Source organism: Pongo abelii, chromosome 19, assembly GCF_028885655.2.
Source record: "Pongo abelii isolate AG06213 chromosome 19, NHGRI_mPonAbe1-v2.0_pri, whole genome shotgun sequence".
In the NCBI taxonomy this organism is placed as follows: Eukaryota; Metazoa; Chordata; class Mammalia; order Primates; family Hominidae; genus Pongo; species Pongo abelii.
Genome location: NC_072004.2, coordinates 92853309 through 92881268, shown reverse-complemented (window position 1 = coordinate 92881268; position 27960 = coordinate 92853309). Strand labels below are relative to the sequence as shown.

At 55.8% G+C, this 27960-nt stretch overlaps 2 protein-coding genes across 10 annotated transcripts in view; both read right to left on the bottom strand.

Annotated features, from left to right (window-relative positions):
- The window catches only part of SEPTIN9 (septin 9), a 217729-nt gene that overhangs the window by 50366 nt on the left and 139403 nt on the right, over nucleotides 1–27960 (bottom strand). The window lies entirely within an intron of this gene.
- LOC100441518 (uncharacterized) lies at nucleotides 1683–27960 on the bottom strand. Its single transcript, XM_054535779.2, has one exon. It carries the CDS (start codon nucleotides 5455–5457, stop codon nucleotides 4951–4953), a length of 507 nt encoding a protein of 168 aa, XP_054391754.2. The 5' UTR covers nucleotides 5458–27960; the 3' UTR covers nucleotides 1683–4950.

Genomic DNA, 27960 nt, shown 5'->3' with positions numbered 1-27960 from the left:
AGGAGAGAGCGCCTGGGAGTGGGCTGGTTCCGAGGGCTTGCTGGGGGCTGGGAGGGATTCACTCAAGTGGAAAGAAGCCTCTGGTGACACCTTCATAGGGCCAGGGACTGAATTCTGGAAGCTACGCCCTCAGGAAGCCCCTACAGGACCTCGTGTTGTGTTGACTGGGCTCCACACGCTCTTACCTTTCCCATCCCACACCCCCACACGTGGCTGGGGGTGACTGAAGCCCCGGGGCACCCGCCACACTGGCCACACAGGCCAGCCACGTCCCGTGGCTCCCAAGCCAGCAGTCACTGGCATCTGACCCGTCGCTTCCCAGTCCTCATGGGCAACTTTCCCCCTAAGGTCTCCTGGTCCCACGGCCCTCCCCACCCTCACAGTGAACGGACGTGGGGAGCTGCTGCCACTGGTCTCCGGGCGCCAGGCCAGAGCCAGGGGAGTGTCTGGGAGACGACTGCATGCCCAGAGTCCCTGTTCCCATCTGAATGGGAGGGAGGCTGGTGGCAGATCAGAGACGTGGGTTCTGAGTCAAACACTGAAATCCAAGGCCCTGGGCCTGTCACTCAATATCTGTGGAATTTGACCTTCCCCATCCATAAAATGGGCACCACCAACACCAATCGCCAAAATTACAGCAAGACACACATGTCTAGGCCAGGAAGTGCAGCCACTCAGAAAATACGGCTCCCCCTTCCTCCAAGAAGCTAATTTCCCCAGCACTGGGAGTGAGAAGAGCCTGTCTTTGCCACTGCCTGCAGCCCAGCCCAGGGCACCCTCGTCACTGGCCCCTAAAGGGCAGCTCCAGAAACCACTGACAAAGGATGCCAGAAGGAATTCCTTTCTGGCCAGGTGTCAGGGTCAACAGAAAGCCTGGAGGATGCAGCTTCCACCACGCCCCTGCCCCGTCGGCCTCCTCCCTCCCCGTGGGCAGAACCCTTCCTCCTTGGCCCTCCTCTCCGAACCTCCTTCTCTTTGCCTCTGGCCTCAATCTGTCCCCCAGCTTTCTGGCCCCCCAGGCTTTTCCCAGGGCCCAAGACCCTGCTCTCCTCCAAGCCCAGCCTCCTCCCCTCCTCTGCCTCTGGATTCCTGAGCTGGGAGGCCAGCATCTGGGGTGCTTTGCTGAGGTGGCCGCCCCTCTTGCAGTGGTTCCTCTTGCTGTCACCAAATGAGGGTCTCCAGAGCACAGAGAAGGCATCTCCGGCCTGGGGCTGCATCCCCCACACAAAGCCTCTGTCCTTCAGCACTTCTCAAAGTTCTCTACCGCTCGGCACACACTCAGCATTCAGGTAGAGTAGCCCCAAAGCCTTCTCGGCTGGCCCTCGGTCCAACCCTCCAGCAGAAAAGGCACGTGGGCCACAGACGCAACCTTACATTTTCCAGCAGCTACAATAAAGAACGTAAGAACAAGCCAGGCACGGTGGCTCACGCCTGTAATGCCAGCACTTTGGGAGGCTGAGGCGGGCGGATCACCCGAGGTCAGGAGTTCAAAACCAGCCTGGCCAACATGGCAAAACCCTGTCTCTACTAAAAATACGAAAATTAGCCAGGCATGGTAGCGGCCACCTGTAATCCCAGCTACTTTGGAGGCTGCGGCAGGAGAATTGCTTGAACCCAGGAGGCGGAGGTTGCGGTGAGCCGAGATCACGCCACTGCACTCCAGCCCGGGCAAGAGTGTGAGACCCCATATTTAAAAAAAAAAAAAAAGAAAAGAAAAAAGAAATCATTAAAAAAAGTAAGAACAGGTGATATTAATTTTAATATCATTCACTTAACAGAGCCCAAAATATCAATTCAACATGTAATCAATGTAAAAATGACAGATATTTGACATTCTTTTCTTTCCCCCTTGCTAGGACTCTGAAACCCAGAGTGCACTTCACACACACGGCACCTCTCCATTTGGAGTCACCACATTTCAAGTGTTCAATGGCCCCGTGCAGCCAGCAGATATCATGCTGGACAGTGCAGCTTGGAGAGTCTCAATTTTTTTTTTTTTTTTTTTTTTTGCTTGCTGGGGAACAGAGTCGTGCTCTCTCGCCAAGGCTGGAGTGCAATGGCATGGTCTTGGCTCACTGCAACCTCCGTCTCCTGAGTTCAAGCAATTCTCCTGCCTCAGCCTCCCAAGTAGCTGGGACTACAGGCGCACGCCACCATATCCAGTGGCTACTTTTTGTATTTTTAGTAGAGATGGGGGTTCACCATGTTGGCCAGGTTGGTCTCGAACTGCAGACCTCAACTGATCTGCCCGCCTCAGCCTCCTGAAGTGCTGAGATTACACACGTGAGCCACCACGCCCATCCTCGGATAGTCTCAATTTGATCCTAGGATAATACCAGGTCATCAGAGACCTGTTGATTTGGACCATATTATGATTTGAGCCTCTCAGATCATTCTCAGCACCATGTCTACAAGCCACATTTAGAGGACAATAGGACACAGCTTGGTGAGACACACAGCGGCATCTCTCATAAGACACTGGTGAGGCCACAGATCCCACCATCAGTGTCACCCGCCTGGGGACATTTTGCCGTCAGAAAATGCAGAGCTTCTCCTAAGAAATGAATGTGGGCCAGGTATGTTGGCTCACACCTGGCATCCCAGCACTTTGGGAGGCCAAGGTGAGCAGATTGCCTGAGGTCAGGACTTCAAGACCAGCCTGACCAACATGGTGAAACCCCGTCACTACTAAAAATACAAAAATTAGCCAGGCGTTGTGGTGTGCGCCTGTAGTCCCAGCCACTCAGGAGGTTGAGGCAGGAGAATCGCTTGAACCCGGGAGGAGGAGGTTGCGGTGAGCTGAGATCACGCCACTGCACTCCAGCCTGGGCGACACAGAGCAAGACGTTGTCTCAAAAAACAAACAAAAAAAGAAATGAATGTTTTAGGCACACGCTAAGTATCTCTTAGACGATTCCAAAGATATCAATTACTGTGACTGCCGACGACTCTTCTGCTTCCCTGGGTGTGCCTGTCCTGCTTCCCTAGCTCACAGGTGCTCAGGCAGGGACGCACCCCTGACTCAAAGGCAGCCTGCCACAGGCCATGGGATCTGGCTGGCTCAAAAGGGAGAGTGAGGCCATTGGAATTTTCCCAGGAGTGAGTCTGAAGCTTGGAATGTTTTTTGGTGGAGGGTCCTGAAGCTAGGAGGCGATGCAGACGTGGGGGCAGAGACAGTATTTGGAGCCATTTGCAAAGAGGGATACTCAGGCAGTGACCCCAAGGAAGGAACAAGGGGAGGAGAGGGCGGCACATCCACGCCCCTTCAACTCCTGCCCTTCCGGAGGCCTAGGTACTCCACACGCCGGCCTCCCCGCATGGATATCCTTCCAATAAGCAACTCATCATGCATATGTTTATTTATTTTAAAGTCACACAGAATTGCACTTATTAAAAACTAATTTATGGAGACAGAAAGCATTCTGGTGGCTGCCAAGGGCTGGAGAGGGCGGATGGGGATTGAGTCCTTCATGGATACGGGGTTTCCCTTTGGGGTGATGAAAAAGTTCTGACACTTGACAGTGGTGGTGGTTGCACAACACTGTGAATGTACTCAATGATACTAATGGCAAATTTTATGTTCTGTGCATTTTAGCACAATAAAAACATATACATTTAAAACAACAGAATTCAACGTGTCCTTTTTTCCCCTTGAGCCAGTTTGTTTTCTTGCTTTGTATCTTAAAATCAAAAGGGCCCTGAGATACACCACAGGCCCCTAGGGTAGGCTGAATAACTCTCCCTCCCCAAACTGTGCTACCTCATGTGGCAACAGGGGCTCTGTAGATGTAACTGAAGATGTTGAGATGAAGAGATTACCCAGGTGGGTCCCAAATCACAAGCGTCCTTTAAGAGGGAGGCAGGCCAGGTGTGATGGCTCATGGCTGCAATCCCAGCACTTTGGGAGGCTGAGGCAGGCAGATCACCTGAGGTCAGGAGTTCGAGACCAGCCTGGCCAACATGGCAAAACCCTGTCTCTACTAAAAATACAAAAATTAGCCAGGTGTAATGGCACATGCCTGTAATCCCAGCTACTCGGGAAGCTGAGGCAGGAGAATCGCTTGAACGCGGGAGGCGGAGGCTGCAGTGAGCCAAGATTGTGCCACTGCACTCCAGCCTGGGTGACTCCGTCTCAAAAAAAAAAAAAAAAAAAAAAGAGGAAGGCAGAGGGAGATCTGACTGCAGAGAAGGAGGAGGCTGTATGAGGATGGAGGCAGAGGCTGGAGGGATGCAGCCGCAAGCCAAGGAACTCCAGCAGAGCCTCCCACCCAAAGCTGGAAGAGGCAGGAATGGATTCTGCTAGCACCTTGACTTTAGTCCGGTGAGACTGATCTCCGGCTTCTGACCCTTAGCACTGTAAAGGAAGAAGTCTCTGTTGCTTTAAGCCACTGAGTTTGTGATAAGCAGTTACAGCGGCAACAGGAAGCAAATGTAGCCCTCAGTCCATTCCTCCGCCCACAGCAACACAGGCACTTCCTTGTGCAGAACTCTGCCAGGCAGCCAGTGAGCAGGACAGGACCCCTTCCCGCCCCCACTCGGGGTTCTGTGTTGGATTTTCCAAGGCTGCTGCTCTCGAGATAGTGAGCTTCCCACATCCACAGAGACTCATCTCAAAGCTGAGAAAGTGCCCCCTTCAAGGGGTGTCAGAAAGAAGGCCCCAAGGTGTCCTTGCCACATGTCCACCTGTCTGTGGGCAACACCCACAGTCCTTCCTCATGACCCACCCAACAGAAGGTCACAGGGGAGAGAGCAGCATTGGCCAGCCTATCCCGCAGCAAGGTCCCACTCTGGAAGCCACAGGAGACAGTTGGGACTCCCACCTCCAACTCAGCCAACTGGGAGAAGAGCCCTGAACAGTCTTGGAGGCTGACACCTGCTAGGAAGTGCGGTTACACCCACGTGCTGCTGAAACATGCAGCAACACAGCAGCAGAGAGGAGGGGATGTGGTTTCACAGCTTCCTCCCTACCCCCCCCAGCACACACGTGTATGTGCGCGCACACACACACACACACACGTGCATGCACACATGCACCAGCCCCCAGTTCCCAGGTCCTGCACTCTGCTCCTGCCAAGCTCCTCGGCCACCACCAAGCCAGGCTGTGAGCACAGAGCTCAGCCTTCCTGCCAACTCTTTTCCAATCCATCCTGGGCAACACCCCAGTGGGATGCAGCAGATGCTTCCCATCAAATGCCAAGAGCAACATCCCTCCCTCTCTTCTGTGAGCCAGTGGCCGTGCTTCTGCATGGGGGTGCAGAGGAAAGGGCTGGGGAGCAGGAATGTGGTTCTGAGGGCTGGTATGCATTTGCAGCTGTGACGCCCCGAGGCAGCCCACATTTCTACCCACAGACCGACCTTGAGAAGGGGCTGGGAGCACCCACAGCTCCTGCCACCCTTGGGTGGGCAGGCTGGGGAAACCCTGAGTAGCCCGAGTGAAGGCCGTCCCCAGGCAGGCATGGTGGGACAGAGGGGCCTCTGCACATTTTCTCTGTGAGGCAGCGCAGCTGCTGGGCTGTTTCAGCACATTTGAGTGACATGTTCCTCTTCTGGTTTCTTCTCACTTGGCCTGGGAGAACGTTCAGGATGCCCCAGTCTCAAAAACAAGCAAACCCTCTTCCTTTGACCTACCTACCTCCTCAGACTGTGAACTTTCTCCCTGTCTGAACAGCCCAACCTCTCAAAGTGGGTCTACACCGCGGCTTCTAGCTTCTCACCGCCCACTCACTTCTTAGCCCGCGCCATCTGGCGTCCGCCCGTCTCAAAATCCTCATGGCTAATATACAGCCCCACCCCATCTGACCTCGAGGGCAGTGCCTGACACGCACCAGCCTGTTCTTCTCCCCTCCGTATTCCCTAGTACTGGGGTCTGGATAGCTCCCAGGGGTCCCCTCGCCCCCTGACTTAGTCTCCTGGGGTGACCACACCTCCGTTCCAGCTTCCCAGCTCAGCTGCCTCTCCACATCTTGCCTCAGGTCTCCCCCTTGGAACACTGCCTGTTTTCAGAGACTCAAGCTCCTACTCCCCGCACCCCCTCCCCGACCCCCAGCCCTCTCACCAAAGTCCTACTGGCTGTTTCTTCCTCGTGTCTCAAATCAGTCCCTTCCTGCCCAGACCCCACAAGGTTAGTTTCCACCCTATGACTGCTCCCCTGGACCACTGGGATCGTCCCTCACCAACACCCACCTCCCATCTCACTCCCTCCCGCCCATGCAGGGCTCTGCTGGAGGACCCCTCCGGCTTTATCACTCCTTTTCCCAAACAGCTTCCCAGGCTCCTCTGTTAAAGTTGAAATTCTTTGCTTGCATTCGAGGACCCCTGCAATCTGGCCAACTCATTTTCAAGCCTGAATTCCCACTCCTGTCTAAGGAGCCTACGCTCTTCAGCCAGGTCCTGCTGTCTCGCAAACCCCACCTAAAATCCCCCCTGGTGAATGTCAGCACCTCTAGGAAGCCCTTCTGACATCCTCCATCATATGTGACCCCCACCCCACAGTCAGACCCTGACTTGGAGACCTTGACTCTTATTCACCTTTGCCTCTTTTGAGTCTCCTAGGCTGCAGGCCTCAGTCTATGTTTGTGGGTCTTTGCAGCAGGAGGGCCCATTTCCTCCTTTCTAAGAAGTGCTCGCCCTACCTCCTGTCAAGCTGCAACTTTCCACAAGCAGGTACCTTCAACATGCCTTTTTACTTTTTTTCTTTTTTTTTTTTTTTTTGGGGGGGGACGGAGTCTGGCTCTGTTGCCCAGGCTGGAGTGTAGTGGCGCGATCTCAGCTCACTGCAACCTCCACCTCCCGGGTTTTAAGTGATTCTTCTGCCACAGCCTCCCCAGTAGCTGGGATTACAAGCATGCACCGCCACGCAAAGCTAATTTTTTTTTTTGTATTTTTAGCAGAGACAGGGTTTCACCATGCTGGCCAGGCTGGTCTCAAACTCCTGGCTTGAAGTGATCCGCTGACCTCAGCCTCTCAAAGTGCTGGGATTATAGGCGTGAGTCACCGCACCCGGCCCAACATGCCTTTTTATATCCTTCTGGAAAAGCTGTCATTATACCAACAGTGTGTCTTATAAATTGATAATAACTTAAAATGTGACTTATTATTAAAAGTGTGACCTTACTTTTAAATAATAGCGTTGGTTGTGGTCTGCAGCCAGCTCTATTATTCCCGTGTGACGACCACTTTGTAGAGCAGCAATGGCCCCAGGCCCACGTCCAATCCAACCACCCCGCCCCTCCAACCTTGTTTCCCCTTGAGCCAACATCAAGTATGTCCCAGAGCTGCAAACTCATGACTGATACAAAACCAGGATCCTCAACACCCAATACAAAGCAATCAGGCCCTGCACTGGTTTCAACAGCAACCATAAACCATGTCTGCCTCCTGCACTGGGCACATCGTGCCTAGCCCATAATATGTGCTTTTGCCCCTTCCTTTTCCCCTATTAAGATGGTATACGGGCTCAAATCTGCTCCCTGGGAGCAATTGACTCTTCCCTGGAAGATGTGAGTAGTTTCCACACCACACCTAAGCAAACATTGTCACAAGACTTCACATCTCCCATCTCAGCTCCTAAGGGCCTATTTATCTTTCCAAAAACTCATTTGTTTTGCCATAATATGTGCTTTTTTTTTTTTAATTTTTTTTTTTTTTTTGAGACACAGTCTCACTTTGTTGCCCAGACTGGAATGCAATGGTATGATCTCGGCTCACTGCAACCTCCGCCTCGTGGGTTCAAGCGATTCTCCTGCCTCAGCCTCCCAAGTAGCTGGGATTACAGGTGTGCACCACCATGCCCGGCTAATTTTCGTATTTTTAGTAGAGACGGGGTTTCACCATGTTGGCCAGGCTGGTCTTGAACTCCTGACCTCAGATGATCCACCTGCCTCGGCCTCCCAAAGTGCTGGGATTACAGGCGTGAGCCGTCGCACCCGGCACATAATATGCGCTTTCGCCCCTTCCTTTTCCCCTATTAAGACAGTGTACGGGCCCAAAGTTCTTTTTTTTTTTTTTTTTTTTTTTTTAAGACTAGTTGGCTGGGTGCAGTGGCTCATGCCTGTAATCCCACCACTTTGGGAGGCCGAGGTAGGCAGATCACGAGGTCAGGAGTTTGAGACCAGCCTGGCCAACATAGCGAAACCCTGTCTCTACTAAAAATACAAAAAATTAGCCAGGTGTGGTGGTGGGTGCCTGTAATCCTAGCTACTCGGGAGGCTAAGGCAGGGGAATCACTTGAACCCAGGAGGCGGAGGTTGCAGTGAGCCAAGATCGTGCCATTGCACTCCAGCCCAGGCAACAGTGCAAGACTCTGACTCAAAAAAAAAAAAAAAAAGACTATTCAAGTGCAGTAGTGGGAAGAGGGGAGAGAGTGGAACAAGGAGTCTAATCTGTAACTGACTGTGATCAGCTGAGATAACTCACTACCTTCGGACCATCCATGGGCCCCACCTTCTACCTGCTCTTTTGAGTCACATTTTTCAGTGAAATCCCATACGTATGTGATTAAATCTGTCTTTTCTCTTGTTAATTTATCTTCAGTGAGTTTAATTCGCAGGCCCCCAAACACTGAAGCTAAGAGGGTAGAGGAAATGTATTTCTTCCCAGCTACAAAAATACTCCACCTCTTCACTGCAGTGTCGCCTGTCCCACCCACAGCCGGCAATTTCGACCCCGTTTCTCAAAGTCTATGAAAGCAGGACAGCCTGCCTGCAGGATGTTCCCGTCACAAAAGGAGGGTCAGGTCTGGTGGGAGGAAAGAAACGGAAGTGGCAAACGTTCACCTCTTGGGCTAGACAGAGGCACCAGGTGTTCATTGCCCTGGGGAGTCAACATTTTTAAAAACGGAAAGAAAAATCTTCAGCTTCACTGGGGTATAAAAAGTCATGACCTTTTCTGTGGCTAAATGGCTGGGTGGCTCGGGAGACAAGTGGTAGCCACCCTGAAGCTCAGTTTACTTGCCTGTAAATTGGGGGCAATGAAACCACCTGCTGTATGAGTGCTTGACAGGCTGTTGCTCAAACTTCCTGCCCTCCCTTATGGGGTTTTGGGGAAGATCATATGAGCTAGCAACATAAAAGCACTCTGAAAACCACACGAAGTGTCTAAGCATGGGGGCGCTGGCCGACTCCAGGCCTGTTTTCACAACCTGGCAGAAAATCCCCTAGAGAGGGCCTTGTTTTTCCCTCCGGGGCAGGCGCCGCAGTGTCAGACCTGATGGCACTGGTGGCTGCTCAGGCTATCTGGCGTGAGACTGTTGTCAGCCCCAGACCCACTCCAAGTCTGGGAGGGAAGCAGGCCGGGGTGGGGCTTCTGAAACCCTTCATGTTTTTGGCGGAGGCACCAGGGCAGGCAAAAGTGTCACTCATGGCAAACTAAGAAGCTTGTTTGAATTGGGCCCAAATCAGCCCAGCTCCATTCTCTCCTCCCAGAACCAGGAGCCCAGGACACCAGAGGCTGAGAAGATGCTGGAATAACCCCTCCATCTGTTTGTTCAGAGACAGGGACCGTAAGCCACCTTCTCCCCCAGCTCACTCCACAAACCCTTTGTGCCAGACTCTCCCTGTCCAGGAGCTACAGGCCCTATTTGGGAGCCATCCAGGGTCTCAAGGTCTCCACCACCCAGCTGTCCATCTCATTGGGCCAGGCCTGCAGGTGTGGAGATAAGCAGGATGTGGTTCAAATCTGGCTGCACCCTGATCAGCTGAGTGACTCTGGGCCCATTTCTTAACCTCTGGGAGGCAATGCTCTCTCATCTGCATAAAGGGGAAAGGGCTCATCGAGGAGAGTGGCAAGTAAAGGAGATGGCACCTGTGCAGACGGCACTGTGCGGGCGCCCAGCGGATGATCACGCGTCGCCTTCCAGCCTCTTCTCCCTGCTTCTGCGGGAGCGTGGGCAGCAGGGAGCCGAGGGGAAGGGAGGAGCTGTCCACTTGGGACGCAGGCTGCTCTGAGTTGGAAGAGAAAAAGGAATAAGCAGCAGCTGCTCACTGACAAGCTTCATGTATCTGTGCCTTAAAACCCTAAAGGTGCATCTGAAAGATTTTCTGGGCAAATTCTCTTTTATAGGTATATGAAAGCCAGGTACAGTGGCTCACGCCTGTAATCCCAACACTTTGGGAGGCGAAGGCAGGCGGATCGCCTGAAGTCGGGAGTTCGAGACCAGCCTGGCCAACTTGGTGAAACCCCGTCTCTACTAAAAATACAAAAATTCGCCGGGCATGGTGGTGAGGGCCTATAATCCCAGCTACTTAGGAGGCTGAGGCAGGAGAATCGCTTGAACCCGAGAGGTGGAGGTTGCAGTGAGCCAAGATTGTGCTACTGCACTCCAGCCTAGGTGACAGAGCGAGACTCCATCTCAAATAAAAATAAATTCAAAAAAAAGGTATATGAAAAAGGTAAAACGCCATGAGCGTTTTGTCGCAATGTGCCAGTTACAAATGGGAACTGGAGGACTTCCCAAGTCATCTCTTCCTTCATTCCTTCCCTCCCTACATATGTACTAAGAGTCCCCTGGGTGCTGGCAGCATCAGGGGACCTGGGGTGCCTCACAGGCCCTGCCTGCTCAGATCTTAGACCCAAGGAGGAGACATAAAATAGGGTGGTAAGTGGAACAAATGGGGACCAGATGGGGCAATTTGGCAGCACTCGGCAAGGCCCTTCTTAATGAGTCCCCAAAGAGGCCCAGCTTCCAGGGGAAGGAGGCGCCCCAGGCAGCGGGAGCCTGCAGAGGCGATGCCCGAGAGGAGGGGGGCAACTCACGAGCCTGGTGACGGGGCCAGTCATAAAGTGCCATGAAGCACCATCCAGGCTGCCCACCAGCCTCCAGGACAGAAAGATCACAGCAGTTAAGGTGTGGGGATCTGCTCACCTGATCACCACTCAGCTCAGAAAATGACTGTTTCAGGGCCACAGGCAAAAGCCCAAGTCCCGCAAGCTGCTGGCCACAAGGTGCGGCTGCGGCAAGGTGGGGACGCCCACCGGCCAAGGTCTCTAGGAGCCCTGGGCTGCTGGAGATGCCTGCAGGACGCCACGGGGGCAGGCCAGACTAGGGGTACTTCCACCTCTTCTCTCAGGCCCCAGCCCTCAGGCCAGAGTGTCCTCTGGTCCCTGGGCCCCCCAGGGCTGCAGATAGACAAGCAGAGGCCTGTGCCATGGTGGGTCACCTGGTTCCTGCAGGAAGTGGCCAGACGCTCCAGCACCTGGGTACAGTAGCTACTCTTCCAACCCCTGCCAATGCTGCTGCTGCTCGGGGTCCACTCCCTCCAACCCTCCTCCCCAACCAGGGAGGAAAGCACTTTGGAGCAGGAGCTGGGCTATCTAGCTTGATATTCCAGCATGACTCTGCATGACCCTGGGCCAGTCACTTAACTTCCCTGGGCCTCCATTTCCTCACTTGCGAATCAGGCAGACAAACCCCCAAAGTCTCCTTCAGCTACAGAATTCTAAGTGTTAAAAAAAAAAAAAAAAAAAAATCCACAAAAAGGGAACATGTGTCCAGCCCACACCCTCGCCTTCATTTGTCAAAAGGGGAAATGGTTTTGCTACGGGGTTTTCTTCTCCCAAACAGACATGGGAGACCCTTTCTATGATTGCAGAGCTGGAGCAGTCCGGAGGAGCTCAGAATCTTCCAGAGCTTGAGATCCACAGGGGAATTTCTCCTAATTCTTCCGGGATAGGAGCACTGCTGCCTAATGGCATTCAATTCCCATCACTGCTGTAGCAAATGACCACACACTTGTGATGTCAAACAACACAGATTTGTCCCACCCTCCACCTCACTAGGCTACAGGGAAGGTGTCCACAGGGCTGCGCACCCTCCCGAGGCTGCAGGGGAGACTGTGTTTTCCTGCATTTTCTGCCTGCCCGCATTTCTTGGCTTGTGGCCTCCTTCCTCCTTCCAAGCCTCTCCCGCTGCACCCCTCAGATGGTCTATTGCACTTTTAAAAACTCTTGTGATGACAGCGGGCCCGTGTGGATTATCCAGGATCATCTCCCTATTTTAAGAGCAGCTGATTAGCGACCTTAGCTGGCTCTGCCATGTCACCTAACATAGTCCCAGGTGCTGGGGATTAGGATGTGCTCAACTCTGGGAGTCATTATCCTGCCAACCCCGAGACCTAGGTCCTGGAGGGAGATGAAGGGTAGGACTACAGGCCCAGGAGGCTGCCTGCGTGGGTTCGAATCCTGGCTCCACCACTAAGGAACTGGGGGAGCACATTATCTGTAAAATGGGGGTGGGGGGGAGCCAGCCCCTTGGCTGTCAGCACAGAGTGAGGCAGTGTGTGCGGCGCCTGGAGCAGCTCCGTGAGCATCTGTTCCCTCCTCGCCAAATCTAGAAGAACTGATCTCGGCCCAACAGCTTCTCCAAACCTTCAGCTCCTTTCGGTCACAAGACCAGGAGCAACCCCTGCAGGGCCATCCAAGCCCCCAGCCCCTCTGAAAGCCCCGGCCCACACGATGGTGGAAGCAGATGTGTCGTGGGCTGCTCACCCATGCACGGCCACCAGAGAGGCCCGGAGGATTCCGCCTTCAATGGGTGCACAGTGCAGGGCAGGGCCAGGCACCAACAACCAGCCACAGTCACCAGCTCAAGCAAGGGGCGTCCACTGTCACCTCTGGCCTGGGGCCAGGGAGAAGCTTCTGGAGGCACCTGACTTTCCTATAGGGAGTGGGGCTACAGGAGAATGCACCCCAAAGGGGTTGGGGGGCAGCAGAAAGTCCTCCCCAGAAACTCCATCCTTGGCTCTTGACAGATGATTCTCCCAGGCCACTACTGGGGTTCACTTGGGCTTTTGCAGCATGGAGTTTGGCCACCCCAGAAGGACGACTGGGCAGGCCAGGGCCACTGGCGATGGTGACGGCAGGCCCCTCTGTGGTCTCCCCACCAGAAGCATCAGGAGGCCAGAGCGGTCAACAAGCCCTCACCTGGTCCCTGAGGGGCAGAAGGTCTTGAACAGCCTCCTGACCTCCCGAGGTCCTCCCACCTCACTGAGGGACCCCCGAGAGTACTGAGAGCCGTCCCCTGGCTTCTCCGTGAGAGTTGGTTACATAAAGGCAGCCACACACCCAGCAAGATGAATTTACAATCTCTGAGCCCAGGTCCATTCCGGCTTCCCCATAGGGAGCTCCTGGGGGCGTGAGGTGGGGGCGTAGAAGGGAGGGGTCAGTGCTCCATCCCTGGGAACCAGGCCATGAGTCCTGGACTCAGGCCAAACCGCAGAGGCCTCACTTCTCTCCAGGCTTCTTGCTTTCCAACCACTTCTGCACAGGGCGTTCTTCTTTCCCTCGCGGGGCCCCACTGGGGTAGGGTGAGGAGTTACAGAATCACAGCAGCTGCCACACGGGGGTGTCAGGGCAGGGACGCTGATGCCAACCGAATAGGCACGGGGAGGCAGAGCAGGAGGTCTGCACCCTGGGCCTGGCTAGGCTGTGTGACCCTAGGGAACTCACTTCACCTCTCTCAGCCTCTAGTTTCCTCCTCTGTAAACTGAGGGAGTGAGGCCAGGTGATCTGCACAATCGCGTGAATCTGTGTCCTGCATCTTCCACTCACCACCCCAAACAATGCTTCTAAATCCCAGCTTCAATGCTTCAGCACCCTCCTGCCTAAGAAACACTTAGGGCTGTTCTTTATGCTGTGCCCCAAATAGAGGCACCCTGGCCCTCTCCTGGGTGTCCTTACAAGGGCCAGAATGGTCAGCTCACCCTGCAGGAACCCCCAAGGACTTTCCATCACTCCTAGGATGGGGGCTGGCTGCCCAGAAGCGGCTTTTGCCCACCTCTGCCGCAGCCCCTACCACGAGGCTAGTGCAGCAAAACAGGAGGTGTAGGTGGCAGGGGCCAGGGGCCAGGCCACTCCCTCCAGCGGGGCAGGAGAGGGGCAAGGAAAGCTGGACACGTGATCATTCCAGGCTGAGGTTCTGCGTGGAGGAGGGGGCCCATGGCAAAGGAAGTGGGAGGATGGGAAGGAGCTCTTGCTGGATACCCCCACCCCGCTGGCTCCAGCCCCACCCCCGTCCCATCTGCGGGGAGAAAGTGAGGCTCTTTGCTTTGCCAAATCCCAGTAATGAATCTCACATTCACTCCATCCTCTGCTTATTGGGAACCCTCTCTCCACCTTCTGGATCCGCTCTGAACAGCTGGGCTGCAGAAGTCGGAGGAATGAAACATGCAGGGTGGCTCAGAGGGGCCTGTGCCGAACAGCGCTGTGTCCCCGCCCACCCCTTCCTCTGAAGATAAGGCCTCTCTGTTCCTGCCCTTTCCCTGGGAAAGCTGGAGAGGGGGCTGAGGAAACGGGATCCATCATTAACTCTTTCGTGCACATCGGCTTCCAGCAGGCATCCTCACACTCCCCAACCAGGCCCGCAGGGTGGAAAGGCAGCCGCCGAGCTGAATTCAACTCCCACTCCCACCCAGCCGTGGAAGCCAGTGTGGACAGCAAAGTACCCACGCATGAACACACACACGAGGCTGAGGCCAAGAGAACACACGCTCAGTTCTCCCTCGGTCCTCCAGCAACGTCTCCATGCTTAGCCCTGCGTCAAGCCCTAAACAGTGTAAGGTTTTTCCAGGTGGATTAACGGAAGCCCCTAAGAGGTCCGTGCTTTAGGGATTACACAGAGGCAGGGCTCAGGGGCAAAGGCCTCCAGATCCCGCAGTGCAGTGCTGGCAAGCTTGTGCTGCTGCGTTCACACAGTCCCGGGATGAAGGCTACACGCTGACCTCCCTTGGGTGGCTGCAGGACAGCCAGGAGGGGGTGAGATGCCAACCAAAGGCAGCCAAAGACGACAGCACTACAGATTACCAGGAACGCCACCCTCGTGCCAAAGTGTCCACCTCCCCTAGCTGCCTCATTCTGTGTCAACATCCTTTGGGAGTGACATGTGTGAGACTGGGCTGTGTTGATGAGTGACCACTGGCACCTCCAGACCACCCCAAGGAGGGGCCACTCTGCTGCCAATCAGGTGTAGGGCAGATGGCACTGGGGCACAACGACCCACCCGGCATGGTTGTTCTACTTCTCCCTGCCTGAGCAGAGGCTGGCAGGTTCAGAGGAGAGGAGGAAACAGAGCCACAATGTGGGGTGTGTTTAGGGGTAAGCCACCTCAAGAGGCCACAGAATCAGGGCATGGGAGACACTGCTTAGCTCTGCCACTAACCTGCTGTGCGGAGCTGGCCAAGTCACTGCACTTCTCTGGGCCTCAGGTTTTGCAATCAGAGGGCTGGCCGAAGAGGTAAATGACAGTGGTTAGGGATGGGGGCACTGGAGCCAGACTTTCCGCATTCGGACCCTCCCTGTGCCATACTCAGAGGGAGGCTTGGGCAGGTTACTTAACATCTCTGGGCTGTGGGTTCCTCATCGGTGAAATGGGAATAACAACAGAATCAATTTGACAGTGTTGTTGGGAGGATTGAAGGGGATACTTACTCCAGGTAAAGAGCCCTTAAGACAGCTCGGGGATCCTCAGGAAGCCCTTGTTACCATCATCGGACATCACCACTCCTGCCACGGTTGCCAGGGCCCCGTCCAGCACCGGCAGCCTAATGCCGGCAGAGGGAGGGTGAGGTCTCTGCTCCCCTGCAGCCCCTCCTTTCCCCTCTTCCCTCCAGCTATGGCAACAACAGCTGAAGTTCACTCTTAGTTCCAGCAACTGGCTACCCTCCTGAATTAAGGACTGAAGGCCCCAGGCCTGCCACTCAAGGTCCAGGTGCAAGAGGGGTGAGCCACCGGTCCTTGTCTTCATCACACCCAGGCTTCCACACCCTCCTTCAAACAGGTCTTTGCTTCACGTGCAAGAGAAAATGCCAACCCTCATGTCTGGGGCAGGGCTGCCCACAAATGCCTTGGATGTGAGCTTTGACAGGGGTCATGGTGCAGGTCCCGCCAGCGCACCTGGAACCACAGGGGACTACCTGCAGCCCACAGAGGGTCCCCTGCAGGCCAATGGGACTCTGCCACCCTGCCTGCCACCCTGCTTAGCCACCTGGCAAAGAAAACAGGCTGCAGACTCAGAGCCAGTACGGGCTCATGTGCTAGCAAGACAACACACCAAGGGAACAATGTGCAGGACAAGGGAGCCATGGAGACCTCACCGCAGCCTCAGCAACCCACCAGCAGACCCTGGGCGGGTGCCGGGCAGGCCACCCTACCAACTCTCAGGATGCTCCTGCAGGCCCTGCGGGTGGACAGGGTGAACGGAGGCACAAGGAGAGTAAGTCTGACAGGGGCTGGCGCCGGGCCTGGAGCCAGAGCCCCAGCCAGTCCTGCCACCGTATCCTAGGGCACTTTCCACAGACAGCAGGCCAAAGCAAGGTTGCCCAGATTAAAGGGGAAGGGGCCCTGCCTCTCCCACCATGGGCCTCCTGGAGACCCCAACACAGATCCCCAGCCCACAAACACCAAACCCAGGGCCTTTGAGAAGTGAGAAATGTGAAAAACGTACAGAACAGCTGCAGCTTCGCGCTTCTAACATGCCAGACTCACACAGACACACACGGCGTCCCTGTGGAGGCCAGAAAACTCTGTGCTGGGAAGTCCCCCGATCGGGGGAGGCCCCACAGCAAGCTCCCCTCTCTGCCCATCCACCAACGGGCGGAAGGTCCTAATTAGGACCATATGGGAAGGGCCGGTGGGAGGGGCAGAGAGGGAAAACGAACAGGCAACATCAAGTGCCTGGGGTGGGGGCGGGGGCGGGGGATACCCAGGAGGGGAGGGCAGGGGTGCACTCCCCATCTAACTCACAGGGAACGGGGGTTTGGGAGGTGCAGGGGAAGATCCCGGCCTCCCCATCTCTCTTCCTCTGCAGACTCACTCCACAGCCTGTCCACGGGCAGCTAGATCCAGCCACAGGTCAGACGCCCGCTCTAGCCCCACCCCTCCGGCCTCTTGAAAACAAGCCAGGACAGTGAGGGGGATGATGCTGCTATTTCCGGCATGGCCATGCTGGGCCTCGGGGTGGGTGGGAACGCGGCTGGGGCGCCATCCCTTTTGGGGCGCCATCCCTTTTGGCCGTCACAGGCACAAAAGCCTCTCCGTGTCCCAGTGCCACATGTGGGTCCCTTCCCTGCTGCCCCAACAGGAGGGACACCTGAGCAGACCCTGTTGGGGGGGCCTCCTCGCACCCAGCCCCACCCTGACCTAGCAAACCCCCTTTCTGCTCCTTGGGGCAGGAGCCACCAGGTCAGGTTTCAGGCAATGGCCAGTGAAGGGGCTGCACGGAGGGGCTTCTAGGCTCACAGGAAGGGAGGCTCTCCTTCCCTACAACGTGGCTGCAGCATCCTGTGACTGAGAGGGACACCATGGCTGGAGATGGTTGGATGGAGGATCCGCCACAGCATCCTCGATGCTCAGAACATCTCATTTTGCACAAAAAAGCTCCAAATTCTCTTGAGAGCTGAAGCCATTCTGAGTTGGGATTTCTGTCTCTCAGGCCAAAAGCATCCCGTTGGAGCAGCTGAGAGCACAGCGGGAGGGGAGGGGCAGGAGGGAACAGCCCCCCACGGTGACAGGGGATTCTCTGACTCCAAGAATCAGCGCCTGCAGAGGGCCTGCGGACACCACTACCCACCCCCAGCCCTGAACTGTCCCCTGCCAAGGGGCCAGAAATTCCTGGGAGGGGAACTGCAGGGGGCCTCCCTCGTGAGAACAGTGACTATGGTCAGGCCGCAGCTCACAAGTCAGCAACTCTGCTCAGCCGCCGCGGTGGTCCCCTCTTGATGGCTTCCAGAAAAAGCGTTCCACCTTCTGTCATCAGTGTCCTGAAATCCAGGAATATTCTCCAAACAGCGACTGCAACAAAAGCTAATGCTGAGTGAGTGCTGCAGTCACCATTTCCAGGGCCTCACACACCCCCCGCTCAGTTCTCACAAAAACCCCACTCCATCCTTCCTCCCGCTCTCCTCCTCTAACAGCTCAGAAAATGGGCACGGAAGGGTTAAGCTGGCCTTAGGAGGGGCTGGTGGAACAGCCTGAGGGTCCAGTCTCCAAGAACTTCACATTGCAAAGGGAACCCTTGGGTCAGGGAGCGGGGCACAGCCCCCATCTCTCTACCCCCGTTCTCAGCACCAGGCCTGGCACAGACGGGGCCTCGGCCATGAATAAATGAACAAGTGAATGAGAGCCTGCTGAGGGAAGAAGGCGACAGGGACAAGGGAGAAACAAAGCAGCCAACGCCGCCGTGATGACGGTGCCATCGGCAGCACTGACACGTGGGCTCCTGTCGTGCCAGGACCGTTCTAAGCACTTTGCTCTATGAACACATTTGTTTCTCATCACGTCTCTTGAGTGGACATTTCTATTAGCCCATTTTACAGAGGGGAACATAGCTGAGCGTATTGGCCAAGGTTGGGCTGCCAGGAAAGGTCAGAGAGTCCAGGTAGCATGTGGCTTCCCAGCCGGGCTCTGGTTCACACGGGTTCACACGGTCTCACAGGCAGCCCCATGAAACACGCAGAGAGAGCATGTGAGGGGTCCACCCTCTGCTGAAACCTCTCCAACCTGTTTCCAAGTCCCGCCAGCCACAAGACATTTTTTTGAACATCCAGTGCCACCCTCTCATGACTGTTTGGCCTCAACCTTTTATAGGGCAAGTCTTGGGCGAAAAGTGGAAAGGATGAAAATCCCTGAGAGAGGTGGCAAGGTGGAATCTTTTTTTTTTTTTTTTGGAGACAGCATTTCACTCCCATCGCCTAGGCTGGAGTGCGGTGGCGCGGTCTTGGCTCACTGCAACCTCCACCTCCTGGGCTCAAGCTATTCTCCTGCCTCAGCCTCCAGAGGAGCTGGGACCACAGGCACGTGCCACTGCACCCGGTTAATTTTTGTATTTTTTGTAGAGATGGAGTTTCGCCATGTTGCCCAGGCTGGTCTCAAACTCCTGGGCTCAAGCAATCTGCCTCCCTCAGCTTTCTGGGATTATAGACGTGAACCACCGTGCCTGGCTGAGGTGGTTCTCATACAAAGAAGAGAAAACCATCTTTAGTTCAAAACAAATTAATAAGTATTGAGTGTCTATGTAGAAAAAGACTGGAAGGAAACGCGAACATGTTAACAGTGTTTGTCTGGAGGATGCAATTATTATTGATCATTTCCTTCACATTTTCTAATTTAATTATTTTGTCACAAGTAGGTGTGATTTTTAAAATCACAAAAGATAAACGTTGGTTTTTTGTTTGTGTTTTGTTTTTTGAGACAGGGTCTCATCCTGTCACCCAGGAGCTGGAGTACAGTAGTGTGGTCATAGCTCACTGCAGCCTCGAACTCCTAACTCAAGCAATCCTCCCACCTGAGCCTCCTGAGGAGCTGGGACTACAGGCAAGCGCCACTACACCTGGCACCTCTGTTGCCCAGACTGGTCTCGAACGCCTGGCCTCAAGCGACTCTCCCACCTCAGCCTCCCAAAGCTGGGATTTACAGGCGTGAGCCACCGCGCCCAGCAAAGATTGCTTTTCAATCAGGAAGACAGATGCTTCTCAGCACTTCTTCTTCTTCTTTTTTTTTTTGATACGGAGTATTGCTCTGTTGCCCAGGCTGGAGTGCAGTAGCACAGTCTCAGCTCACTGCAACCTCTGCCTCCCGGGTTCAAGAGTTTCTCCTGCCTCAGCCTCCAGAGTAGCTGGGATTACAAGCGTGCACCACCACACCTGGCTAATTTTTGTATTTTTAGTAGAGGTGGGGTTTCGCTATGTTGACCAGCCTGGTCTTGAACTCCTGACCTTAAGGGATCCACCTGCCTCGGCCTCCCGAAGTGTTGGGATTACAGGCGTGAGCCACCACCCTCAGCCTGCTTCTTAGCACTTCTAACCTCTGCCCCTTGGCATCGTCTGGCCAAGCAGATGAAAGGTTCTAGTGAGCTGTCAGCCAGCACCGGGCTGGGGTCTTCCCTGCACAGCTCCAAGTGGCTGGGATCTGGCTCCTTTTCCAGAGCTGGGTCCAGAAACCAAGATCGGGAATGCGTGATGGCTGCTCTGCGGGCCCTTGCTATGAGGTCACTGCCCTGGTTCCAGTGATCAGCCGCTGGCTGTATGGAGCATGTGGGTTCAGCCAGGGTTTGTGTCAACACGGCTCTGCTCTATCCACGGCCTAGTGGGTTCCTCCACCCCCCGCTGCATGACAACCCCAGGAAAAATGTTAGGAGGGAGGGAGCTGCTGGGGGTGTGACAGGAGAGACTTTCCAGGGACAGATTTGTAAAAACTGCTTCAAAGTCCTCTCCAAGGACTTTCAAGGCCTCCACTGCCCCCTACTGACGGGTCACAGCTCAGGCAGAGAAAGCTGGGGGTGGAGCTGGCGGGGGGAGGGTGGCCAGCACCCCCAAGGCAAGGAGATGAGCTGGGAGAACAGGGGGCTGGGAGGGCAGCCCCCGGCCAGCTCCTGTCTCCAGAACCACTGTCTCCCTCCTCTGGCCACAAAATGAGGCTGGCCAGACACGGGCCTACTCCACAGGCTGGGAGGCTGGGCGTGAAAGCACTGTGCTTGCATGGGGTACCCCATGGTGAATACCATCAGAGCCAACCCCCAGGGTCTGCTGTTCTACAGGGAAGACAGTGTAAGGCACCCATGGAACCCAGAAACATCTAAAGGATTTGACAGCCATGAGCTGGGAGGATCCAGTTCTGTAGCAGGAGAAAGAGGGGTACAGAGACAGGTTTCGCCATATCTGCCCCATCCGCTGTGTTGCCCTGAGCACAGCCCACCCCTCTGTGGTGCCGGGTCTCAGCTCCAAGGTCTCTAAGACTCCCTGGGTCCCCACAGCTCAGGATGCTCACTTGAAAACCAGTCCCAGCCAGCAGGGCCTCCCTCGTCAGCCCATTACTGGCCAGCTCCTGCCCAGCACCCTCCAGCTCATTATCCCCATCTGCGCAAACTCCACACCAGCACCCTAAGCCCTTCCTCCTCCAGGAAGGAGACTGTCCCCAAATGTGTCCCTGTTCCCTTTCGATCAAAGCCCAGAAAACAGGAACCAGCCTCCCGCCTCCTCTCCCCGCCGAACTGTTGGCCTTTTTGGATGCCCCCTCTGATTCTCTGCCAACATCCCCACAACACAATCAGCCCTCAGTCCCTCCCCAAATGCAATCGGCGAGCACGCTGTAGCCCAGGTGCCCGGTGATGTCCCCATTTCGCAGCCTGCGGGAGCCAGCACACCTCTCAGCCAGGTGGGCTGCAGGAGCCAGTCGTGGCGAGGGCAGGAGGCCTGGGTGCTGACGGCATCGGAACCATCAAAATCATGGTCAGATCAAGGTCAAGGTCAACGAGCTTCTCCACCTGCAATCTCCTCCTCACCAAGGTGGCCTCAGCCTCAGCCTCGGCCTTGGCCTTGGTCTTGGCCTCAGGAGCTGCAGACACACCCCCAAGTCCCCGCCCCAGGAGCTTGGCCTCACACACACTGGAGGACACGGAGCTTGGGCACAAATAGCCAAGAACAGGTACATTTGCAACCAGGAGCAGGGGGCGGAGGGCTGCTGAGATGCTCCCATTCCCACCGGCTGCCTCCTCCGAGGACTTACCACTTATTATACACTGACTATACCCAGGGCTGTGACATGTCTGCTTCTTACATTATATCATTAAATCCCCAAATTTGTCCCCAATGTACATACGATGAGGCAAATTCAGAGTCAATAACCTGCTTATCAGCTTCTGAACCCAGGGGTGGCTCTAACCTCCCTCCTTCCAGCTCCTTTGGGCCCACACGAGTACTGAGGCACAAGGGAACCCCACCAGCTGGGAAGTGTGCCCTCCCTCTGCTGACCCCACAGCCCTCCCAGCCTGTGCCTGAAGCTGCCAACACCCTCCCATCCCATCCAGCACTGCTCTCTGTAGCCTGAGCTGTCACTGTGTGACCCAGGGTTAGTGCCCTAACCTCTCTGGACTACATCTGCAAGATGAGGATGCCGCCGCACAGCCTACTTCAAATGGTCACTAAGTTGCCTGCACAGCTAACATCTGCCGAGCCTGTGACACGGACCAGCTTTGCTTCAATTTCGAATGTGGTACTCCCACCCAGTTTGGGGGTGGAATTGTTAGTTCCTCTTTTTCTGGATAAGGAAGTTGAAAGGCTCCAGAAGGCACCAAGGTCAGCTGATCTGCCAGTGGGTACAGTGTCCACCCGTCACTCACAGCCCACCCTTGACCGCTTCACCTGTCTCCCCAGTTGAGATTCTGTGTGTACTTGAACACTTTGCCAATGGTTGAACCTGCACAAGGGTCACTGTGTCAGCTGGGCCTGCCAGACCACCGTCCCCGAGCTCTGTCCAAGGCAGGGCCGGTCAGTGTTCATACCTTGCTTCCTTGCCGGTGTCTCACCCAAGGCCCTGGAAAGGCCCCAGAGTCAGAGATCTGGCTAAATCCTGGCAATGCCCCATACCTGCTGTGTGACTATGGGCCAGCGACTCAGCCTCTCTGTGCCTCCCGGGTTGCTGTGAGGGTTACAGGAGATGCACGGAGGGCCCTGAGCTTGGTGACTGGCATGCTGGAAAGGCTAGTTACGTGGTGCAAGGATGGCAGTGATGACAATGAATGAATCGAACGAAAACAAGGCAAACTGGGCCTGGGGAGGGGCGCTGGTTAAACAGACCTGAGTGGATCAGGACCTTGCACATGATGAGCAGGCAGGAACAGCTCCAAATAGCAAGTCGGGCAAGCCCAGGATGACTCAGCCCTGGGTGCTGTCCAGGGCCCCCTCTCAGCTCCCCTGCCGGCCTGGTCTCCTCCTGTTCCAGCCTGACTGCCCCTATGGGCTCCAACAAGTTCCCGACCAGGACAGAGGCAGAACAGGCAGGGCTCAAGGCCCTGCAGGCAGGCACAGAGTGTGGACGGCAAACAGGAGATGCTCCAGGCACCCTGCCATCCTTCCGTCCCCAAAGCCTGACAATGTCAACCTACAGAAGAAGCTGTTCTTCCCGGCCTCAGATCCCATCTCAACACAGTGCACGAAGCAGCTGTGCCCAAGGGGTGTGACTACCCCTGCAGATGGAACCCATTCACTGTACCCAGCCCATAGCCAGAACCCGGAGGATGGGGGAAGTGAAGTGGGGCATCTCCTACAGTGAAGGGAAAACCCAGTCTAGCTATTTTTTCTTGGATTGTTTCTGGAACTCACCCTGTCATGGCTCTACCCTAACTCAGCTTCCCAAAGCCTCAGGGAGCTTTGTCCTTTCCCCTGCATCCCATCTCGTCCACTTGTGCTGGGTTAGTCCCCCAGAAACCCCGTCTCCTGTCACTCCCAGGGCACCAAGGCTGGTTGGTGGGTTTAGGGATTCCCATCTTCTGATCCAGCCCAGTGGCTCACCCCACACTCACCGGCACTCACAGGTGTGTCTCCCACCTCCGGCCTCTGCACAGGCGGCCCCACATTCTGGGAGCTCAGCCTCCCCCAAGGACTCACTCCAGAGCACAGGGACCTCTGTCTCTGACTCCTTCTTAGCTCCAACCACAAGCAGTCCATGTCATAGCAATGCCTTAGCTGCTTGTAGCTGTCTGCTAAGTTATGATAATGCCCCTTTGCCCTCTAACCTAGTGTCTGCATACAGACAAATCTCCACATTTTAAGCAGACCAGATACTACTTCCTCCAGGAAGTCTTCCCTGACTGCTCCAGTTGGACAGAGGCTTCCCTCCTTTGTGCTCCCCTAATGCTTAACAGGCATTCACTGAGCACCCGTGACATGCAAGGCACCTGCAACACAAGTCAGTGTCCCCTGCCCTCCCAGAGGGCATATGAACAAATAAACGGCAAGACTCTCCAATACTCATCCATGCCCCACAGAAAGCCACCCACGGGCACGGGAGGGCTGCTTTAACTGCGGGTGACAGGGAGGCCTCTCCAAGATGGCAGCGCTTCAGCAAGACCTGAATGAGGTGGCCAGGAGGTCTGGGGAGGGACTTTCCAGGAGGGAACAAGTGAATATTCTTCCGTGAGGATGAGCCCTCATGTTCCAGGAGCAGCCAGGCCAGGGGGCCGGTGCAGTAAACAGGGGCTGAGGGGAGTGGCCAGGTGACATAGGGTCTCACAGACCGCCCCACGATGAGTCAGCACCCCAAGTACAGCAGACACCCAGGGAAGGTTTAGGCTGGGGAGTGACCTGAACAGATTCTCCATCCAGGAGCTCACCGGGGCTCCTGGGCTCACGCTGTTGAGCCACTGCACGCCTCCAGGGGGTCGGGGGGGCACCCTTTACACCATCATCACAGGCAGCGCTCCTGGGGGAGGTGTGCTGTGCAGGGTACTCGCTGGCCACCCTGTGGGGCAAACCACAGGGGACTGTGTAGGACAGGCAGTCAGTTCAGGAGGGACAACTACCCAAGCAGGGTTCAGAGGGCACTCAGATTCAGGAAGAATGCTCAACTTCTCAGGCCCAGGCAGCCAGAGGTGGGGGGCGGGGTGCTGCTTCCTGAGATGGGAGGCCTGGGGGCCTGGCTGCATTCCCTGGTGTGGGGGTGCTGGGAGGTGCGGAGGCCTCCTCCTGAGGCTGGGACCCTCTGGCCGTCCTGACCCACTGTTCCGATCCTATCCACCTGTCTGAGGGCATGGCCTGAACTCACAGCTGTACACATTCCCCTCTGCACAGGACCCTGCGGGGCCAGCACAGCAGCCTCTCCTCTACAGATCAGGACTCTCAGCTCCAGGAAGGCTGGGACTGTCCGAGACCGCACAGCCAGGGTCAGACACAGCTGGGCCAACCTTGTGACTTCTGGCTCCACACACAGATTCTAAGCACACAGGTAAAACTCTGCTGGCTGGGAGGGTCGAGGGGTAGATGAGTGGGTGAGAAGCTTCCTCTTAGCCTCCCAACATGCCGCGTCGCTGGGGGGAGGGGGCACAAAGACCCTACCTTTCCCAAGAGACAGAGAAAGAGGCAGTGGAGGGTCCCTCTCTGGCTGAGGCTCCAGGTCCTGAGTGGTGAATGCAGCCCCACTTGGAGGCTGGAAGTCAGGCGGCCTTGGGGGTGTGTGAGGCCCGCCAGCTCAGCTGCAGCTCCTTCCATGTAAGGGAACCCCCCCCACCCCCAGGCAGCGTCCCCATGACCAGAGAGGGGGCCAGAAAGAGGTGAGGGCTGTAGCCAGAGTGACACTCGGGTGGGCTTCACCCTGGGGACACGGTCACATCCCCCTCCCAGACCTCTGAAGCCCTCAAGTACAGGTCAAGGGCTCTCAGCTGCAGGCAGGAGAGGGCCCCACAGCCACAGATCCGGGGAGTCCAGCTTGCAAAGCCCAGAGGCTTCCGGAGGCCGCTGGCCCGGCTTCCTGTGCAGCTGGGTTTTCCTGGGAGGCCCTCCTCCGGCACTCTCAGTCCCCAGCCCGCACGACCTCCCACAGCTGGGCCCATCTTCCCAGGCCCGGGTCACATGGTGCAGGTCAGTGGGGCTCTGGGGGAGGGCAGGGCGCCAGGAACAGCCCTGGGGGTGGGGGGACTGGAGCAGAGCTCACTTTGGCTGCCTGCCCACTTTGCACGAGGGACGCTAGACTTCCACATGTGGCCACTCAACTTCGCCCAACTATGCGTAAGTCCTGGTTACCCTCACCCTACTGACAGGAATTAAACTGGCCAAGGAGCAGCTCAGAATCTGAACAGAGCAGTGGTCCGAGCATCCCAGGAGTTCTAGGCACCCCCAGCCCCTCTTTCCGAGTACTGAGTCCACACACTCAGTGCCTGGATGCCCATTCACTTGGGGGTCCGGCAACCGCTAGTCAGCATGGCTTACAAAGGGCTTCTGTGCAGCAGGTCTCATTTGATCCTCCCAAAAACCCTCTGAGGCAGGACAATGTTATTCAACCCATTTTACAGACAAAGCAACTGAGTCATAAAATGGCTTGCCAAAAGATACAGAGGCAGAAAGATCAACAGCAAAGAACTTCTCTGTGATCCTGACCAGCAAGGCCCCCAGAAAAAAGCAAGGGACCCCAAGGCCCTCACAGGAACAGAGTCCTGGAGAAGAACAAGAGCTTAGCCTCATGCCACCCACAAGGGGTACCTTGAAGGTCAAGGTATTGGGTCCAAGCAGGCTGGACTATGTTCCCTGTACCCCTCCCACCTCCTGAAGCCCCTTTCCTCCCACCCAGGCGGGCCGTGGAGGTGTCCACAACACATAATGGAACAGCTGGTGGGTCATGGGCCCCCCCACCGAGCCAACGGGCTCGACCAGAGGCTCAAACAGTGGCACAGAAACCATGAGCCTCGCTGCAAACCAGCTCGGGCTTTGGAGTCAAGCAGCCCTGTGTTCAAAGCCAGGGTCAGCCGCTTCTAGCTCTATGGCCTGGGGCCGGTTCCTCAACCTCTCTGTGCCTTGGTGCCTTGTCTACAGTAGTAACAGGAACCGTTTTCTACGGCAATAGTGCGGATACATCCCATGAAGCACATAAAGCTTCGAGCCCAGCGCCTGGAGTACGTCAGGACGCAGTAAGTGGTCACTTATGATTCATGAAATATTAATAAGGCTAGGGGTGGAATGACAGCCTCCTTGTGTTGTCCCTAAAATGGAAACAAATCTGCTCAGCACTCAAAGCAGCAGAAAGAGAGCCAAGGACAGGCTCCCAGCGACCATGCCCTGGCAGAGTGTTCCCTGCTGGCCCCAGGCAGGGCTCAGGGCGGGCGGCCACCCTCCAGATGAGCTCATCGCTGGCACCTGCTTCCAGAGCACATGCCTGGACTTTCCAGATCTTTCCTCCCCTCTCTCTGACCTTCCCCTACTCTGCAACCCCCACCTCCTGCCACTTTCTTACTCACTCTCTCCTTTCATTCCTGTTCAAAAACAAATAATGGAGGCCAAATGTGTCAGCTGGCTCCCTGGAAAGGCTTCCCTGCAGCAGGAACGCGACGGGGGCGGTGGAGGATTACTCAGCGCAAGCCACGTGACCTCCGCGCGGAGCCGGGGAAGGGGAGGTACTGAGATCGAGGGTGCTAGGATCGAGGCACCGAGATGGGGTCACTGGACAATGGCCAGGGCCAGCTCCCGTTCCCACCCCAACAGGGGCCCCCACATTTAGGGGCCACATCTCTAAAGTCTCTTGGGCAAGAGGGACAAATCCCATCACAGGGTCAGAAACACTGCCTCTAGGCCGCCATCTGGGTGGGGGTGGGAGATCCCTCGCCAGTTCCTAAACATTCACTCTGTGGACAAAACTATCAAGGGAATCTCAATGTTTCCACAACAGCTCGGTCAAGATACAGGTATCAGGCCAGACACGGTGGCTCACGCCTGTAGTCCCAGCACTTTGGGAGGCTGAGGCGGGTGGATCGCTTGAGGCCAGGAGTTCAAGACCAGCCTGGCCAACATGGCGAAACCCCATCTCTACTAAAAATACAAAAATTAGCCAGGTGTGGTGGTGCGAGCCTGTAGTCCCAGCTACTCGGGAGGCTGAGACAGGAGAATTGCTTGAACCCTGGAGGTGGAGGTTGCCGTGAGTGGATATCGCACCATTGCATTCTAGCCTGGATGACAGAGCGAGACAGTCTCAAAAAAAAAAAAAAAAAAAAAAAAAGATGCAGGTATTGTCTCAGGGTTCACAAGTCTAACCTGATCCCTGATGTTGGCATTTAATCCTGATGCAGATCCTAGCAGGAAAAGGGAGACGAGCCAGAAGGCTGTGGGGACGAGGGGTTTACAGCAGTGCTTATTAGACTTGCTCTGGCAGGCACAAGTGTCCCCTGCAGGCTGCTAGACAAGCAGAGGGCCCACCCCAGAAACTCTGGTTCTGGAGGGCTGGGTTAGGGCCCAGGAAGCTGCATTTCAGCAGGGAATTCAGAGCTATCCTGAGCCCTACTTTGGAAGCAAGAGCCAGGAGGGCAGAACAGAACCGGAACCAAAAGCTTCTGTGGGGCCGGTTTCATGGTGATGGGCCCGGTTTCACGGGGATGGACCCCTGCATCATCCGAGGTGACCATTAGCCCGGCTCCCTGGGACCAGCTCTGAGCGCTCACTGGGGAAAGCGGGACCTGCAGAGGACGGTTTTCCAGGATCCACCTGACCACCCACC

Bases quoted from the DNA above. Each gene is read 5' to 3' on its own strand.
- LOC100441518 (XM_054535779.2), bottom strand. From the start codon at position 5,457: ATGCCTGCCTGGGGACGGCCTTCACTCGGGCTACTCAGGGTTTCCCCA.